Source organism: Cydia amplana, chromosome 9 (assembly GCF_948474715.1).
Source record: "Cydia amplana chromosome 9, ilCydAmpl1.1, whole genome shotgun sequence".
In the NCBI taxonomy this organism is placed as follows: Eukaryota; Metazoa; Arthropoda; class Insecta; order Lepidoptera; family Tortricidae; genus Cydia; species Cydia amplana.
In genome coordinates, this window is record NC_086077.1 from 16,512,940 (window position 1) to 16,531,354 (window position 18,415).

At 38.8% G+C, this 18,415-nt stretch overlaps 2 protein-coding genes across 2 annotated transcripts; both read right to left on the bottom strand.

The window, feature by feature from the left end:
- Positions 1-1,979: 1,979 nt before the first annotated feature.
- Positions 1,980-10,412, bottom strand: LOC134651249 (hexosaminidase D-like). Its single transcript, XM_063506318.1, has 11 exons — positions 10,336-10,412; positions 10,200-10,254; positions 9,275-9,457; positions 8,832-9,029; positions 7,725-7,908; positions 6,140-6,294; positions 5,011-5,123; positions 4,255-4,352; positions 3,153-3,270; positions 2,609-2,695; positions 1,980-2,193 (listed from the first exon to the last, which is right to left on the bottom strand). Exons 1-11 carry the CDS (start codon positions 10,341-10,343, stop codon positions 1,980-1,982), a joined length of 1,413 nt encoding a protein of 470 aa, XP_063362388.1. The 5' UTR covers positions 10,344-10,412.
- Positions 10,413-13,715: 3,303 nt separating this feature from the next.
- LOC134651241 (uncharacterized) lies at positions 13,716-18,094 on the bottom strand. The gene is made up of 5 exons (XM_063506306.1): positions 16,606-18,094; positions 16,056-16,517; positions 15,418-15,648; positions 14,545-14,854; positions 13,716-13,985 (listed from the first exon to the last, which is right to left on the bottom strand). The coding sequence occupies exons 1-5, from the start codon at positions 17,833-17,835 to the stop codon at positions 13,798-13,800; spliced, it is 2,421 nt and encodes an 806-aa protein (XP_063362376.1). The 5' UTR covers positions 17,836-18,094; the 3' UTR covers positions 13,716-13,797.
- Positions 18,095-18,415: the final 321 nt, after the last annotated feature.

Here is an 18,415-nt window from a genome sequence, read left to right on the forward strand (position 1 = left end):
AGAATTATTTTGGAGATATACCTCTTCAGTTCGCGTTCCAAAGTATTTGTGACAGTCCAATTTGTTCTGTATACATCGTTTTCTTCTATTAGAGAATGCTAAATACTTTTCACTTACTTTGGATTCTGACTGTACATATACTTCAGATTCCATTATTCTATGACCTCTCAATAGGGTATTTGACTACTAGTCAAACCAGTTTCTTTTTTAGAAGTGTCAAAACGATTTTGCTTCTATGGAATTTAAATGAAACACTAGCATGTGACGTCACAATCAAATTACCTACTCTTTATAGTTTTTTACGGGTTTTAAAATAGAAATAGTGTCTACAAATAACTGCTGTCTACGTTTCTCTATTAATCCTCTGGTCCTTTATTTCATGCGTGGTGTAAAATAATTTATTTTAAACAGTCAAATACCCTATAGCCGTTAGGTAGGTATAACATGGCGGGTGTTGTCTCCGCATGGGAGTAAAACTTTTTTTTTTTACTTTTTGGGAAACAATAGAGACCCTTCCACGTGCGTTCCATAAAACGGGCAAGGGGAACATACAGTGTACACCATGATTTCATTGACATACATGTTGGCTTCCATCTCAACCTGTGAACCGAAAGACATCCATACATATTTTATTGTATGTATCAATAAATTGTTAATAAAAAAAAACATTAAAATGGGATAATTATTCATTTATAAATACCTACTAGGTAAATGTATATTCTTAACACATGATATTATAATATAAATGCCAGAAATGTTCACGTTCCCGCTAGGAAAACTAATCGTGGTATACAAGTATGTATGTTAGTAGTACGTAGGCGTAGGTACTCGTCAAACTGCAGTGTTTTTACAACCACGAGGTATTCACATATTCATCACTGGTTTATCATTCATTCGTTATTTAGCCATTTGTCATTCATCATTCATACATCAACCATTGATCATTAATTAATGAATTCATTAATTCACCATTAGTTGATCATTCAGCCAGCATCCATTCATCTGGGCTGCATTCACCATTCATCAATCATTCATCCATCATTAGTTCATCATTCGTTAATTCATCATTCATTCATCATCCGTTCATCATACAATCAAGCACAGCGAATAGGATTCGGGTTAGGTCAGTTCGGAGGGATGTTGGCATTATTATTCTTCATTCATTCACCATTCATCCATCATTCATTCATCATTCATTCATCATCCGTTCATCATCGTTCTTAACAATGAAAAATCGTGACAACCTTAAAAGACAGCAGTATAACATACCTAAGTAGGCGTCATCAAATGGCAGTGCTTAGGCCTGGGACTAACGCTGGCGTCTCCCTTGGCGGCCGCCGCGGCCACGTCGCGCAGCTCCGTCAGTTGTCTGAGCACGGGGGCGGGGAAGGTGGCCAGCCACTCGCTGGCACTCCGGGAACCCGTCACAGCGTATAGGGTCCGAGTTAGGTCGGTTTGGAGGGATGTTAGCATTATTATCATTCATTCATTCACCATTCATCCATCATTCATTCATCATCCGTTCATCATTCATTCATTCATCATTCATTCATCATCCGTTCATCATCGTTCTTAACAATGAAAAATCAGGACAAAGTTAGAAAAAGACAGCAGTATAACATACCTAAGTAGGCGTCATCAAATGGCAGTGCTTCGGCCTGGGACTGACGCTGGCGTCTCCCTTGGCGGCCGCCGCGGCCACGTCGCGCAGCTCCGTCAGTTGTCTGAGCACGGGGGCGGGGAAGGTGGCCAGCCACTCGCTGGCACTCCGGGAACCCGTCACAGCGTATAGGGTCCGAGTTAGGTCGGTTTGGAGGGATGTTAGCATTATTATCATTCATTCATTCACCATTCATCCATCATTCATTCATCATCCGTTCATCATTCATTCATTCATCATTCATTCATCATCCGTTCATCATCGTTCTTAACAATGAAAAATCAGGACAAAGTTAGAAAAAGACAGCAGTATAACATACCTAAGTAGGCGTCATCAAATGGCAGTGCTTCGGCCTGGGACTGACGCTGGCGTCTCCCTTGGCGGCCGCCGCGGCCACGTCGCGCAGCTCCGTCAGTTGTCTGAGCACGGGGGCGGGGAAGGTGGCCAGCCACTCGCTGGCACTCCGGGAACCCGTCACAGCGTATAGGGTTCGAGTCAGGTCGGTTTGGAGGGATGTTAGCTCTAGGAGTAAACTGAAATAGGAGTTTTTTGTCTATTTATATTATTTTTTAAGCAGCAACCAAATAATGTGATAAATTATCCTTGGAGGAGCTGCGGCATATCGTTGAAAATTTTAACAAACGTTTGCGTTTGTGTATCAAAGCGAAAGGAGGCTATTTTGAAGACAATTAATTCATGTTGCATAAAAAGACTGTAGTTTTAATTTTTAAGTTATTTTGTACTACTTACGTAAGTATTAGTGTCAACGTATTTTTGGCCCATCCTGTATAATAAAGTTACAAACCCTAATAATTATTTCGTTTAACTTTATATGCTATATCTATGACGGTGAAAAAGAGGAGCTATACATGATCGGTTGTACAATAGTTATAAATATACGAGTACTATAGTTAGTACCTATAAAAATAAATCGTATAATATACTCACTGCTGGACGGTCATGGCCAGGCCCTCTACTTGGACGGGATTTATGTATCCATTTTCTATTTGCCACGGATTCAGCCAAGTTTTTACTCTGAAAAGAAAAATTATAATTTTTTATGCAATGTTTGCATGGCGATGGCGATTAGTGTATGAAACATGACAATGACAGGCAGGGAGTGTCATCATCATCATTGGCCACAGCATCTTGACAGATGATTGTTGCAGCGAAAGTTTATTAAGAAGATTATTATTTCAATTATTTGTATGAAACTCACAGGTCACCGTGCACTAGTGTGTAGGCACGGTCGCGGAGCACGACGAAAGAGTGCACGCACCGTGCCAGCTCCGAGCCCGGCCACTGCTCCGGGGGTAGCACTTCGCGTACTACTGTATCTGGAATAAATAAACTCACAGGTCACCGTGCACTAGTGTGTAGGCACGGTCGCGGAGCACGACGAAAGAGTGCACGCACCGTGCCAGCTCCGAACCTGGCCACTGCTCCGGGGTAGGACTTCGGTCACTACTGTATCTGGGATAAATAAACTCACAGGTCACCGTGCACTAGTGTGTAGGCACGGTCGCGGAGCACGACGAAAGAGTGCACGCACCGTGCTAGCTCCGAACCCGGCCACTGCTCCGGGGGCAGCACTTCGCTTACTACTGTATCTGGAATGTATATAAATAGTAATAGTAAAAGAGCCCAAAAAAAGTAAAATAGAAAAGAGTCTTAAAATGTATCTCTTGATTACAATATAGGGGAATGTGTTGCCCTATAGAGTATTCATGACATTACCTAGTATTATAACTCCCAATGTAAGCCTATTACTTATAACATTTTATTGAAGTATAGAATAATGCGACTCCACAGTCAAACAAATGTAGTTTTGTGGAGCTTTGTCCTTAACAAAAAAGTTGTAACTTTTGTGTAATAAATAACTAAAATAAAAATAAATAAATAATAATAAACATTAGTACGGATCAATCTTACACAAATCGACCTAGTCATATAACTCAATTAACCCTTAAATGCATAGTGTTGCCAAATGTCTACAAAGCATTCGACAGCTCACAGATTAAAGGTTAAACAAATTCCATTTGTTCCTATATATTATTTCAATAGTAAAACTAATAAATTTTCCGAATCATTACATAAGTTTCCGCAGTATTTTAATTTATAAAAATTACATTTGTTTATAGACGGAATGTCGGAAAACTTGGAAAAACCTGGTAGTTGATGATTTTTAGTATGTCATTTTGGGCAGATTTTTCGGGGTTTGTAATTATTTTATATTTAAAAACTTTATCATAGGTATATCACAAATAGTGTACCTTTCTAATGGTAGTAAAAAAAGTCATATATCTATTACTGAAAATTACATATTTACATAAATATGATTTAGCCAATTCAACTTCTAACACTGATTTCGCAGTGAAAATCGAAGTTATATTTTTTTTTTACTATTTTTCCTAGAATCGGCAAAAAATTATGTGATACATATATTAATTTCGGGCAAAAAGAAAAAGTCATGCATTTAAGGGTTAAACTACCCTTCGGATTTAGACTACACAAATGTCATAGGTACCATAATATTAGAGTAAAAAAAATATATATATATATATATATTAGAGTTATTGACATGATATATATACCTATAGACATGTCGTCCATAGTCCACACCTTTAGACAGCTTGCAAGACTTGGCAGCGAAACTGGTAACAGTTCACACAACGTCGCGTAGTGATCGAACCTGGAACAGTTAATTGATATGAACGGACCCCGTTAAGAGCCAACAGGAGTGGTCATTTCTCCATACAAACGTACTCGACTGTTTCCTCCGTGGGTTTTGAAGCTAGAGCAATTATTTTTTCAACACAGATTAATATTGTCAATATCTGTGTCGGACCGTTTTGCTTCTTTTGATATTTTTGTTTTTTGAGGCGCTAGAGCCCTTCAAAAATAGCCAAAATGGCCTAATTGACTATGCCGCAATGAGAGTCGTGGTATTCAAAACTGATATCAATTAGCCAAAAAAGCAAAACGGTCCGACACAGATAATTTCATAATCATTTAGATTTCCAAATTTGGTTACGATTGGTTAAGTTTTGGAGGAGGAAACAGTCGAGTACGAAACCTCGATTTTTGAGACTTTTACGCAGGATTTTTCGCCTTGTCCTTATCGCACTAGTTATAGGAGCCGCTTCCGTTAGCGAAACGGGTATATTTTCCTATAATATTTAAATCCTCAGCTCCTGTTTCGTCTTAAACTGAAACATATCACACACTAAAGAAAAACCGGCCAAGTTCGAGTCGGACTCGCGTTCCAAGGGTTTGCGTACATTAAGTCCGATTCACACTTGACTGCACATTTCTTTTTCCTTTTGAGGTACGGAACCCTGAAAACTAACCTTGACCAGCCAGTCAGAATGATTCCAGCGAAGCTGATGCTGTGACTATATTTCTTTACTTCCAACCTCCATGCTTCTTGGTTGCTGACGTACCTTCTAACTGGGGACAGTATCTGTAACAATAGTAAATAAGTAGTTACATGGCAAAAATATCAATTTTGGTACAAGCTTTTATCGCTGACTGTACTTTTCTTTCCACAAGCAACTAATACTCATCGAGATAATTCTGAAAACCCCCAAACACAATTAGGTTGCCTTGTTTCATCACAGAGTTCCTATGGCCACCTCCTGTCTCCATCATCAGATCAGCTCGATGGTACCATAATATTGCATTGTCACCAGACTTACATATTCATGCAAATTTTCAGTTTCATTGGAAGTCGGGAAGTGGGTCAAATTTAACTTGCAAGATTTGACCTGTACAAACATACATACATACATTGCAACCAAAAACAATTCATGTTGCCAAAACTAACAGGCGCATATAGTGTTTACACTAAAAAGTTATCAGATCCCGTAGTAGGCACTGTATGTAGGTAGAGTTAGACCAAGAAAAGTCTGCAACGATTTTGATAGCACACGCAGTGCAAGTGTTATTTTAAACGTCAAACTTGTATGGAATTATGACGTATAAATAACACTTGCACTGCGTATGCTATCAAAATCGTTGCAGACTTTTCTTGGTCTAACTCTCAGATATGACTGACAGTGACGGGTCTATGTGGAAGTGCTCCATGACGTTGTATTGCCAGACTACTGGCTGAACTAGCTGATATGATATAACACAGTGTAGTCACCTGACAACTGCCATTGGCCCCTTTAAACGCAGAGCCGGCCCAGACCTGCGGGAACACTTGCCGGTAGCTCCCCCACAGTGACGGGTCTATGTGGAAGTGCTCCATGGCGCTATATTGCCAGACTACTGGCTGAACTAGCTGATATGATATAACACAGTGTAGTCACCTGACAACTGCCATTGGCCCCTTTAAACGCAGAGCCGGCCCAGACCTGCGGGAACACTTGCCGGTAGCTCCCCCACAGTGACGGGTCTATGTGGAAGTGCTCCATGGCGCTATATTGCCAGACTACTGGCTGAACTAGCTGATATGATATAACACAGTGTAGTCACCTGACAACTGCCATTGGCCCCTTTAAACGCAGAGCCGGCCCAGACCTGCGGGAACACTTGTCGGTAGCTCCCCCACAGTGACGGGTCTATGTGGAAGTGCTCTATAGCGTTATATTGCCAGACTACTGGCTGAACTAGCTCTCCTAGCTGATATGCTGAAAATGAATTATTTATTTATTTAAACTTTAATACCTTTAAACGAGCAATTCTTGTATTATATGTATGTATATATGACACCGTAAGATTGTGAACCCGTTAGTTTATAATCTAACGTAGGTTAGGTTAGGTTAGATTATAATCTCCCTACCGTCAGTTTATAATGTAACTAGCGAGATTATAATATGACGAGTGTTTACAATTTTACGGTGACATTTATATTTATATTATATACCTATATTTCGGGGATCTCGGAAACGGCTCTTAATGATTTCGATAAAATTTGCTGTATGGGGGTTTTCGGGGGCAAAAATCTCCGGGAAACGCGTATTTTTGAGTTTTTGTATGTTTTCATAGCCAAGCTCGGTGTCCCGGGTATTTTAAACTTTAATGCACATGCCATCGTCCGAAAAGATTGCACCCATACCTTTGGCCTAGTCTCGAGTAGATGGCGTTACTTTTCAACAATAAATCTAACACATATCAGTGAAAAAATAAGGATCAAAGTCAAATGGTGTTCTAAAGGTTTTAATCTTCTGTCGAAAGATGGCATTAAATTTACTGTGGCTCCATAATTTCAAGCGCAACAACAACACCCGTCTGAGAGGTCATCACTTAAAGTTAGAAAGGCATAAGTCCCACAGAAACCCATATAAGCATTTTTTGACCAACCTAGTAGTGAGGGCTTGGAACAAACTCCCTGAAGATGTGGTTTCAGCACAAAATGTGAACCAATTTAAAAATAAACTAGACAAGCACACCTATACATCTACTTGTCAATGACAACTGTCAATGATTACTGGATACAGGCAATATCAGTTGTCACAACTGCCTGCCTGCTTATTATTATTATTATTATAGCTTTATTGCTCAGTGCTTTAAATATCATTTGTTTTTTTTTTTTTTTTTTTATTAAATTGGTTGCACTTTTGATTGCACTGATCCCTGCTGGGTAAAAGCCTCCTCAGTACCCTTCCATTTCCCCTTGGTCCTGGCCATTTTGTTACTCTTAAGGTCCACCTTCCGTCCAAGTATCGGGACAAATGGCCAGCCCATTTCCACTTAAGTTGTAGGGCTTGTTTTAGCGCATCTATAATTTTCGTTCTCTTTCTTATTTCCTCGTTTCTGACTTTTTGTATCTTTCTGAGTTTTAGCATGCTCCTCTCCATTGCATGTTGACATGTTGTGATTTTGTTTCGAATTTTGCCTGTGAAGGTCCATGTTTGGCAACCATATGTCAAACTGGGCAATATGCAAGTGTCCATAATGACCTTTTTTAGCCTGCCTGCTTATAGAATAATAATAATAATTTACTTTGACAATCCCCCTGTAGCGTTTGAGCGGAATGTATGGGGCCCAATACCTGCTACGACCCTTCTCTTTCTGAACAGATTCTATTTCAAATTGTCTTTTCTTTTACTATGCTTACCATTCAATGTCTCAGCTTTAACTGACCGCAGCATGTCATCCCACATAAGCACAGTCAAATGTGGCCTCTTCTGCTTAAGGAATAAGGCCAGTTCTCGTATGTGCTCTAGATACAGGCTGGCGGTGTTGTGAATGTTGTTGGCAGCTCGGCTCTGGCAGTCTGCACATACCGCTGTATGCCATACCTGAAAGAAAGTAAAGGGTTTTTCACTAATACTATTAACCTCTCAGTTCCCAGTGGCTCCAATATGAGTCGGAATTGTATGGATTTGAGAGGTCCTGGGAAACGAGAGGTTAACTAACTATTACGGCTCAGCGACCCAAAGAAGATCTTGGCCTCCGAAACGAGAGCACACCACTTTTCCTAATACCGCGCCATTTCCTGCCAATTATTGGCTTGAAGCTGACGCAGATCCGCTTCCACACTGTCTCCTCAGCGGTATCAGGGCCAACCTACCTACCTACTACTACTACCTACTACAGTCGGTCTTCCCAGGTACGCCCTCTTGGCAGCTCGGTCCTCTCCCATTCTTAATAGGTGCCCGAACCAGCAAAGTCTGTGGGATTTCGTTTCGCCGATGACATTGGGTCCGGCCACCAACTCCTCGATTTCGGCATTCCTTCTTATCCTCCAGATGCCGTTGTCTCTCTTGATAGGTCCCAGGATCCACTGACAATCCAACCTCTAGACTGAGCTTAGGCCAATTCTTTCATGAAACCGATGCTGCCAAAAATACGGGGGTGCGGGGGGACGAGGTGAGCGAATCCCGTGCCGTGATTGGTCCGTTCAGACACGGACCAATCACGGCACGGGATTGACTCGAAGATGGAGTAACGCTACCGTATGTGTGACAGAGGGGGTAGCGCGACTATGCTATGTCTAGAGGTTGGATTGTCTGTGCCAGGATCTTACGAAAGATTTTCCTTTCCGCTACCAGAAGCTGACTTTCCTCTTTTTGTGTATACTATTAAATATTTGATTTATAATTAAACTAGTGAGCCCCGACTTCGCACGGGTTACACAAAACCTTAACAAATTATACACCTAAACCTTCCTCAAGAATCACTCTATTGATAGGTGAAAGTAAGGCTATAGTATGTCCTTTACCTCGTCAGCCCCTATATGCAGGTACTCCGCTGCGGGCTGAGCGTCCAGCGTCTGATCCAGCATCATCTTAACCAGCTGTAGGGCTTCAGGCCGGGACGGACACAGCACGGCCGGCGAGCGAGCTAGTTCACGAAGGCTGTGGTAAGCCGGGTGCTTTAGCACAAACTCCATGTGCCCAATGGTTTGGATGAGTTGGATCTGTAAATTATCATACTTTTCGTTTAGTATTTAGTAAGAATTATTTTTTGGCATTGATATTTCATAACAAATAATTAATAAAAAGTTTCCTGATAGAGGTAAACATCCTAGTATAAAGATTACAGATGTGAAATTTGCGGAAAGTGTCAAAAAAATTGACAACCAACCAACTAACTACAACCAAAAGAGTTATTTTTCACATCTTCATAAGATAAATCCACAATAAATAAAAAAGGCTCACTCACAGGCTCCAAGCCATGATCCTTAATGAACCTCAGCAGATGCCGAACTTCATCTAAGCTGTACATGCCATCGCCCCCGCTGCCACGGACGCTGCCAATGTCTGCCAATGCTGCAGAGTACGGAAAGGTGTCCTCCCACTCTAGAAGGATGCCTGTTGCTCCCCATGACTTTGCTGCTAGTATCACCTAGTAAATGAAGATTTTAGACTCTAAAATCTTGACATTTATGAAAAACGCCATTAGTTTATTCACTCTAAAATTTAAAGTGAATAAACTAATGGCGTTTTTCATAAATGGCTGCTAGCTTAATCAGCTGATGATCGTTTGTTATTCCAGAGGACAAATGACGATCATCAGCTGAAGTTTATGAATAATGCCGTAAATGTGTATTGTTTATTCTGTGCTATGCATCTACAATACTTACAGCGGCGGTAGTATGGTCGCATTTTTATCGCTTGTCACCATGCCTGTCGCGTTCGAACAAGTATGCAAGTGCGAAAGTGATGGGAATAGTGACAGGCGATAAAAATGGAACCATGCTGCGCCCGCAGATTAAAATGTACACTTGGGTTCTGAATTTTTTTAAATTAAATACATTATGTATCATCATTTCGGATGCGATATCGCGTCCGTAGGACTCAACTGGTTAAAACTACAGATGTGCAAGTTTGCAAAAAGTTGGAAATTCGTTGTTCATCGAAATTCCACAAATAAAAAAAATCTACTATCAAAAGCAAAATTACAATTCCCATACGAAATTATGAAAAGCTTCCGAAATTATTCCATGTAAATATTTAGCAATTTTAGAAATTCTGCGATGGCACATCGGTGTTAAAATGCCGGCAAGAACCTAAAATTTATTGAAACGTAGATAATTAAATTAATTATTAACACTTTAAACATTCAAGCGATCAAATAACATACGTACCTTTTCTAAATAATGTACTTTGAACGGTGCACCTTTTAAATCCAAATGTACTATTCTAAAACAAATGAATGTTTATTAAACTACATCAATACATTGATCTTCATTTGCTTATGTTTTTAAGTATTCGACGACTAACCTGTGCATTTTAATAGCCAAGTAAATATTGTGTGAGCCTCTGAACAGTAATTTACACAAAATGAACAACAATTTATTTGTTATGAGGGTATAACTTAATATCTATTGTAGTCGAACACGTAATTTTGTATGTTTTTGTTTTCAAAAATGCAATTTGATTTGACTTTTTTTAACTATGAATTTGACTTTGACAAATTTGACAGCTCGCTGGGCAGAGACATTTTTCAATTGTTTTAAACCAAAGGGGCTCTGTAGATGTGCCATGTATACTGGGTCAACCAAATCTTATCAGTAAATAGGAACAAAAAAAACAATACTCATCCTTTTCTTTTGAGTGCTAGTACTAGTGTAAGACAAAGATAGTATGATTATCTCTGTCTATGTTTGAAATCAAACAGACCTTTGACAGACTATAGATTTTGTCTTCGATTTGATCGTGATTTTGCCAAGTAATGTATATAAGTAAGTGATATATAAGTACAGTAGAAAAAAATACGCTTTAGAATTCGCCTTCTCCTTCTGGCAAATTGGTTTGCCAGACTATAATCTTCATAGCTTCATTGAATTCGATAGATTGCGTCGTTTAATCGATCGATGGAATTCTTAACACCTACTTGTTGCAGGTCTGTGGACCCCTTTATATCTCAATAGATGGGGTCAATAACCCCAAATGGTTAAAAGTTAAAAGCTCAAAAGCTTAATGTGGTATGCCGTATCTTCTTAGTACCTAGTTTGTGGGTATGCCAATGCCAGCTAAAATTATTTTAGTTGCCCCTCAATTTGATGGGATACTTTAAAAGGAGATTTGGGAATAAAAGCATTTTTTTAAGACAAACTTTAATTCTGTAATAGATGGTTAATTAAATTACAACTAATGTAAATATTATGTACCGTAAAACGGGGAAAATAGGAATCGCGGGGTAAATTGGAATAAAAGTCTGCTTTTCTAAACTGGTCTGTTAGTTCCATTACAACCAGACAGGAGGTCAACTTATTAATTTCTGAACGAATATGGTATTTTTTGCTACTGGCTACACTGAGCATTTAAATCAGCCAATGGCGTTTCAGTAAGAAAAACACATTTAAAGTCAGGGTAGTCGTCAACACGTGTGCATGGTGCGTTTTAACTTCAAGTTTTAGGTAAGTAATATTGTGAAAAGTGTTGAAATTTGTGTAATATCGATCATAATAGTGTATTGTGGTTTATATAAATCAAAAAGTAAGTAAATAATTGTAATATTTCATTATAAATCTTAGTTTTTCGATAACCACTCGTTTTTAGGTTATTTTTGAGATAATAGGAACGGTGAAGGGGGAAATTGGCACGTCAACAGGTCTAATTGGAACAACGTGGGGGTTATTTGGTTTGTTAATGGGGAAAATTGGCATTGCCTAATAGGGTTGTCAAAAATTAAAATCTTAGTAAATTTAAGGAAATTTTATTTAGGTACCTACTAGGTAGGTACCTACCTACTACTGTGCCCCTACCTAGAGACCTTGGTATTATATGTCTAATGCAATGTTAATTTAGTGCCTATTGTAAAGATTTTCCGAGACTAGTTTTGAAGGTATCTGATGATGATGATGATGATGGTAGGTACCTATCTAGCTTTGAATAGATTGAGTGACAACCCTAGTGAAAATTCCAATTAACCTCACTTTCGAACCTATTTACCCCGTCAGGGGTAAATTGGAATCCGATAAGGTTTTTGTTAAATATATCAAAATATGGCAATAAGTCGGGAATTTAAGGCTACTCAGCATCTAAAAGAGCTTACCATACATGTTTATGTAGTACTATAAAATACTCTATGACTTACGGAAGATGGTTAAAATTCCAGTTGAATGTGAATATTGGACCTATTTACCCCGTTTTACGGTAAGTAGAGTCAACAAACTTATTATCTAAAATACTTCAAAAACAGTTTTCATAAAAAGTAAATTCATAGTTTATAAAATCGGTGATTAGATGGCAAGTTCATTTTTTATTTTTTCACAATTGTAAATTTTACCTATAGCTATTCCAATAAAATAAAATAGGTACCTACATAAACCAATCTACTATGGACAAACTTGACCGGAAAACTAAAAATAGGTATAGCCAATGATATTATATTACCTAACTATAGATAGGTTATACTCTTACTTGAGGAGCATAAAAAATACTTCCATATTTATTTCTGTGCCTACGAAGAAATCTTATTTTTTATTAATTTTCGTATTCCATCCATCTTTGTCATACTCGTTGTTAAACATAAGCTCGTCTCTTTCTATTTCGGTGTGCACATAGGCACGTGCACACATCTCGCTTGCCCAGGTGCGACTAAAGGCAACTTGTACAATTTGTCACAAGGTAAGCGCTTCAATTTTGGAACGCCTATAACCTATCTTGGGTTAAATAAATCATAGGGTATACTTAGCTAACATTAATTCGGATTCATAATCACTAATCATTCATACAAAAATCTCAAAAGAACCATGAAAGTACCTAAGTTAAAAGGACCTAATGTAATGTGTAGGTATATAATGATTGCTACAAAAAGTAAAAAAATACAAACCAACACATAATAGGTACGTAAAATTGCAATAAAATACAAATCCTTTGCCCTTGAAGGTTTAATAAAAGAATTAATCGTTCTATTCCACAAGCAAGATTTTAAACTATCTATTACGAAACTTACGGAATTATGTAGCTACATAATAGGGATATGTACGAACAAATCAGTTTTTGAACTTTTATAATTTTACTTGCAGAATTTAAAACAATAATTCAATTACAAAAACTTGAAAAATCAGTTTTTGAACTTTTATAATTTTACTTGCAGAATTTAAAACAATAATTCAATTACAAAAACTTGAATTTTAAATCTCTATATCTCTAAAATAATAGGCACAGTACCAAACGCTATAATAACTAAAATCACGGAGTGTTTAAATTTTAATAAAGCAAAAATTATAGCTTAGCTAGTACTATAACATACAAAAGTATGTAGATCAATTCTAAGGCACACTCGTCACTTCAAATTTAAACAACTCTAGGAAGGTAGGTACAACTCTCTAAACTCAATTTCGTAAAATTGTCTAATGGCCTCTAAAACCATAACCGATAATCGCATGCGATTTGCGATACATTGCGGCTTTTCATAAATCTTTTGAATTCGTTGCACATACTTAGCCGGCAATTATCTAAAATCGCATGCCATTTGTCGCAATGTTTATAGAATCCTTAACACAAGTATAGCCAGTATAGGGGGCGTGCGTGAACTGCCCACGTGAATCACTTGGAGAAAAGTGCAAAATACCTATCAGGTGTAAGTTTTCGATTTAGGCCACAATATTTCGATCCTAAGGAACGTACGTCAACTGCTGCTGTGCTATCCACCTGTTTATTGGCATGACAAGTTTAAGTTGTCTCTTCAAGTTACAAGATGGCAGACCCTCCACGCATGTTTTCACTCTTCATTTAATGCACAATGATCCTAACACCTGGATCAGGTTCCGAAGCAACATCTTTCGCCAGCGGAGCGTTGCCGCAAATACGGAAGTTCTTAGTGTAAGGAATCACACCGACCAGGATGCCAGAGATGATCACCCAGACGCCGGCGACATAGAATGCGGCGTCCCAGTAGCCGGTCTTGTCTTTCAAGCCACCTGGAATGTCGAAAAATTTAACATTAGATTAACTAAAATTTGAAAACCTTAGGTACATGTAAACCCATGCCAAGTCATGGTAACTATCATACTATTTGGTGTGTGTGATTCAATTTCAAAATGTTGGCATTATTAATTATACCCTCCTAAGGCCCAAGGTCCTACCCATAGTACTTATTAACTTTCTTATTCAGACCCAGCTCCTACAACAATTGTGTAGTCATAGCGTATCACGGTCCTACGAGTAGGACTTAATATATTTTGTTTTCAAATTTTGCGCTTATCGAAATTGGCGTGTACGAACTTCAAAGGACCGTTTTGTTTTGTCTGTGAGCCCTTTAACAAGTTCGTAAAAAAAATCAAAGTGCTGTACAAGGTGCTGTATAAGTACAATAACATTAAAAAAAGTCTTTTAAGTACTTGGGTCTGAATGAGTATAAAACAATAGTACTACTGGTACTACATACTCAATTTTTCGTTGGGCCTTAGGTAGGATACCTTTAAAAGAGCAATTCTTGTATATTTATTTATAAATACACATATATATATCGTTACTTACCAGCCATAGGTGGTCCAACAAGATGCCCCAACCCCTGACTCAGCAGCACCAGTCCATACGCCATAGTAAACCTCTCCAGGGCGATCAGCTCCACCAAAATACTCGGCGTATACGAGTAGGAGCTCGAGAACGTCAGCCCGAATATCACGACGTTCACCGCTATTATGTAGAAGCTGTGCGGCGCCAACGGGTCCATGATGCGTATGAGGACGGGGAACATGATGATTGAGACTCCGCAGAAGATGAGGCACAGCGCGTAGGTTTTCGTGATGTTTACCCATGGTAAGTCACCCATCCAGCCGAGACCCGCCTGGGAAATAAAGGTTTCTTTATTTTATAAGAAGTAGGTATAGGACCTACCTTGCCTTGCCAATGCCTACAAGTCAAAAATATTTTCTTTCCCCAATGTGTGTGCGCAAAGACGTCTTTTTTTAGATTTTTGTATTCAATTATTTTCAAATATTAATACTGCAATTTGATTGTTGAATTCTTCCGTAACATCAACAAGCAATGAAAAACCATTATTAAATTGTACAACGGGACTTAATCGCGTATCTAAGTTTTAAGATTTTAAGAAGTCTTCTCCGAGACCACGGGGACAACGCCGTCCTCGAAACGTCGGAGGTAAATCTTAAAACTTAGATACGCGATTAATTCCCGTTGTACAATTTAATCATGTGTAAAAATCGTGAAAGTTTAAATCAGTGTAATGAAAAACCAGTTTTAATTTGAAATTAGTTCCGCGCGAATAAGTTTGACAAAACGGATCTTTTCCAATGTCTGTTGTTACGGCTGGTAGGTACGGATAGGTATCCGTGAAAAGTCAGAATGAGATAGGTAATTATTTTAGAAGATTAGGTAAATGATACTTACAATACCAATAATATTGGCTACACCGAACACCGACAGCATCACCGGGCCCTGATACGTGGAGTACCCAGTCTCCTCCATGAAGCCGGGCAGGTAGAACAGCGGCACGATGAACCAGATAAACAGCACCAGGGTGGAGATATTCATCATCAGGAAGTGGAACTCGGTGAACATGTTGAAGTCGAAGGTTTTGTTCAAAGCGTCGATTAAGCGCCTTCCCCAGGAGCCGTCAATCTGAAAATGACATAAGTAAATGTGTTTAATCATCTTCAAACACAGGTTTCACCTACTTTATTCTTTACTTTATGGATTTAAAGGAATTAACAGTGTTGGCATTAATTGGTGGGGTGAAGATACCAAAAAGACGGACAGAGATAACCGAGATTAAAGAAATGGCACAGATATTAATTTGTTTCCAAGACAAACAACTAAAAATTCGTATGGTAATGGCGCCAATCAAATGAATGTCTCAACATTTAAGAAAACATTTTGAGTATTTTTGATATTTCACTGATGAATATAATAACATTTCTACCGCTTCACGCGTGAAAAGTTGAATAGTACGTCATGTATATTTCATTTATATCCAATGTTACATATTAGGCAAACGGTTGACTAATTAAGTGAAATGTCATATTTACCTCCTGTTCTTCCATTGACCACATGGAATTTCTATAAATATCAGGGCATGAAGACGCGCGTAGTTTGTATTTCGCAATGTTCATCATGGCACCTCTGTGCATAATGGAATTACGATGTACTCTGATACCTCTTAAGTAGTGATTATCTGTCTTCAAGTTCCACCAATCCTGGCGGTCAGTTCTAGGAGCTATAATAGCGGGCTTATTTTCTGGAATAGGTTGTAACAGTTTCTCCCTTACAATATCCAGTTTTGACTCAAATTCCTTCTTTTTTTCTTTTTTACTTAATTTCAGTTTCATTGACATTTTAATTGGCTTGTTTTTAGAAACGTCTGTAGCCGGCTCGATTGGAAGCTTCTGCTCAGAGTTGCTTCTTAAAGCGAGAAGTGATGGATAGTTTTGTAATATGATATTGTATAGACGTTTATTCGTTGACAGTTGATCTAGAACTTCTACTGGAACCTGAAACAAACATAAAATTGTAATCAATGTATTTTATCCAAATGGAAAAATAATGCAATGGATTTATAGTTAACAATAGAGTAAATACCTTCTCACTCTGTCGTAAGAATGTTGGCAAATTTATGACAGAGCTAACTTTGTTGGCTTGTGATAGATCAGCATTCATTTTGGTCGTCGCTTCCACTTGTTCCGCTTCCGCTATTGATGCTACTAGCGCTGTTAGTATATACTCCGGTGTCTCCCCACTTTTCATCAATGATTTCAACTCTTCTGTACCAGGATATACTGACTCGCCGCCGCATGATTTTGCAGATTTAGCAGAAATCGATATTGAACTCGACGCTCTTTTTGCTTTACTTAATTTTCTATTTTTCTTCTGTTCCTCAATCAACCATTCAGGGTCTCTCATGATAGCACCACATACGCACACATTAAGTACTGTGCCAGCCAATATAAGGAGTGTTCCTCTCCATCCATAGTAGTCTAATAGAAACGTTGTCAGCGGTGAGTAGATGAATGTTCCAAACCCAACACCGCAGGAGCCAAGTCCAACAGCCAGATTTCTTCGCTTCTCGAACCAATACGCTATGGATACAACAGCGGTGACGTACAAGAGCCCCATTCCTAGACCTGCCATGAGACCATAAGTCACATACAGAACTCCCACAGAGTCACTAACTGCTGCAGCTACAAATCCAATAGTAGAGGCTACGCCTCCTAACATAGTCATTTTTCTGCATCCATATCGATCTACGAGGGCACTCATTATAGGTCCAGCTATCAGCGGGACGGATATGAACAAACTTCCGATCAGAGAAACCTTGGCTTCGGTCGTATTAAAGTGCTTCACCCACTTTTCGTTGATTAATCCATACGAGAAGGCTAAACCGTCAGCGACGGTCGCGATCAAGAATGACGCAATTACGACTACCCATCCCCAACCACCGTCAGGTATCTGTGGGCCTTGCTCTTCGGGCGGCCTGCTCGAGCAAATACTATCCGTATCGCCCAACCCCAAGAACTTAACTCCTTCATTTGTAGACACCGCATCTTCATCTTTATCATTCTTAGTATAGGACACAGCCAAACTGTCTGTAACATTATTCGTTTTCATAGAATTTACAGTATTTAGATCTCTATCACGTTTGTCGTCATTGTTCAACTTCTCGTCATCCACCGCATCTATATACTTAATGTTGTCAGCTTTGTAAAGCAATGGAGACGTAGTCTTCTCCTCTTCAGACGGTACTTTTTGTTCATACTTGAATACTTTCTCTTTCCCTGGAATTCCATTTGCCTGGGCTCTTTGCGAGTCCATTAGTTTTTAACGCGAGCTTGTTTTAAGTACGGGTCTAAGTACGTACTTAAGTGCTCTAATTCACTCCTCTAAGGAACGTTGATTTCTACCGAATTTGGGTTTGTCACCCGGACAGACTTTCTACGTTGAAGAAATCCTGATTTCTCTTGAAGATTGTCTTAATCTTGGATCTCTAGCTGAATAGCGACAAGGCCTTTTGGAGATACAAAGTGTAAGGGCGCAAGGATTGTATGTTGTCGGGTTCATCAAGGACCGGCTAGTCCTCGATTTCACACTTTCGAAATGGTCACTTTCTTTGTCTTCGCGCGTTCTACTCCTGAACCGTCGAAACTTTATTGACATGAAGCTTTAAAGTTTCGAAAAGTGCAACATTTCAACTTGGCGACTAGCAGGGTTAAAATCTGAAACAAAAAAAAACATTTGTAAATATATGGTCCAGTGATCAAATTTTAGTTCCCACTTATTACATCATAGCTTTTACGTATGTATAATGTAAAAATCGGTTGCTTATACATACAATATTATAAAAAGTATAAGAAGGCACTTTTAGGGGACTTTCGATAACTTTGCTGTGGCGACA

Coding starts and splice junctions, on each gene's coding strand:
- LOC134651241 (XM_063506306.1), bottom strand. CDS start 17,835: ATGGACTCGCAAAGAGCCCAGGCAAATGGAATTCCAGGGAAAGAGAAA. Junction 15,649..16,055: donor GGTCAATGGAAGAACAGGAG/GTAAATATGACA, acceptor TGTCATTTTCAG/ATTGACGGCTCCTGGGGAAG. Junction 14,855..15,417: donor TAGCCAATATTATTGGTATT/GTAAGTATCATT, acceptor TTTATTTCCCAG/GCGGGTCTCGGCTGGATGGG.
- LOC134651249 (XM_063506318.1), bottom strand. Junction 9,030..9,274: donor AGGATCATGGCTTGGAGCCT/GTGAGTGAGCCT, acceptor GATAATTTACAG/ATCCAACTCATCCAAACCAT. Junction 2,194..2,608: donor CTGGCCATGACCGTCCAGCA/GTGAGTATATTA, acceptor CTCCTATTTCAG/TTTACTCCTAGAGCTAACAT.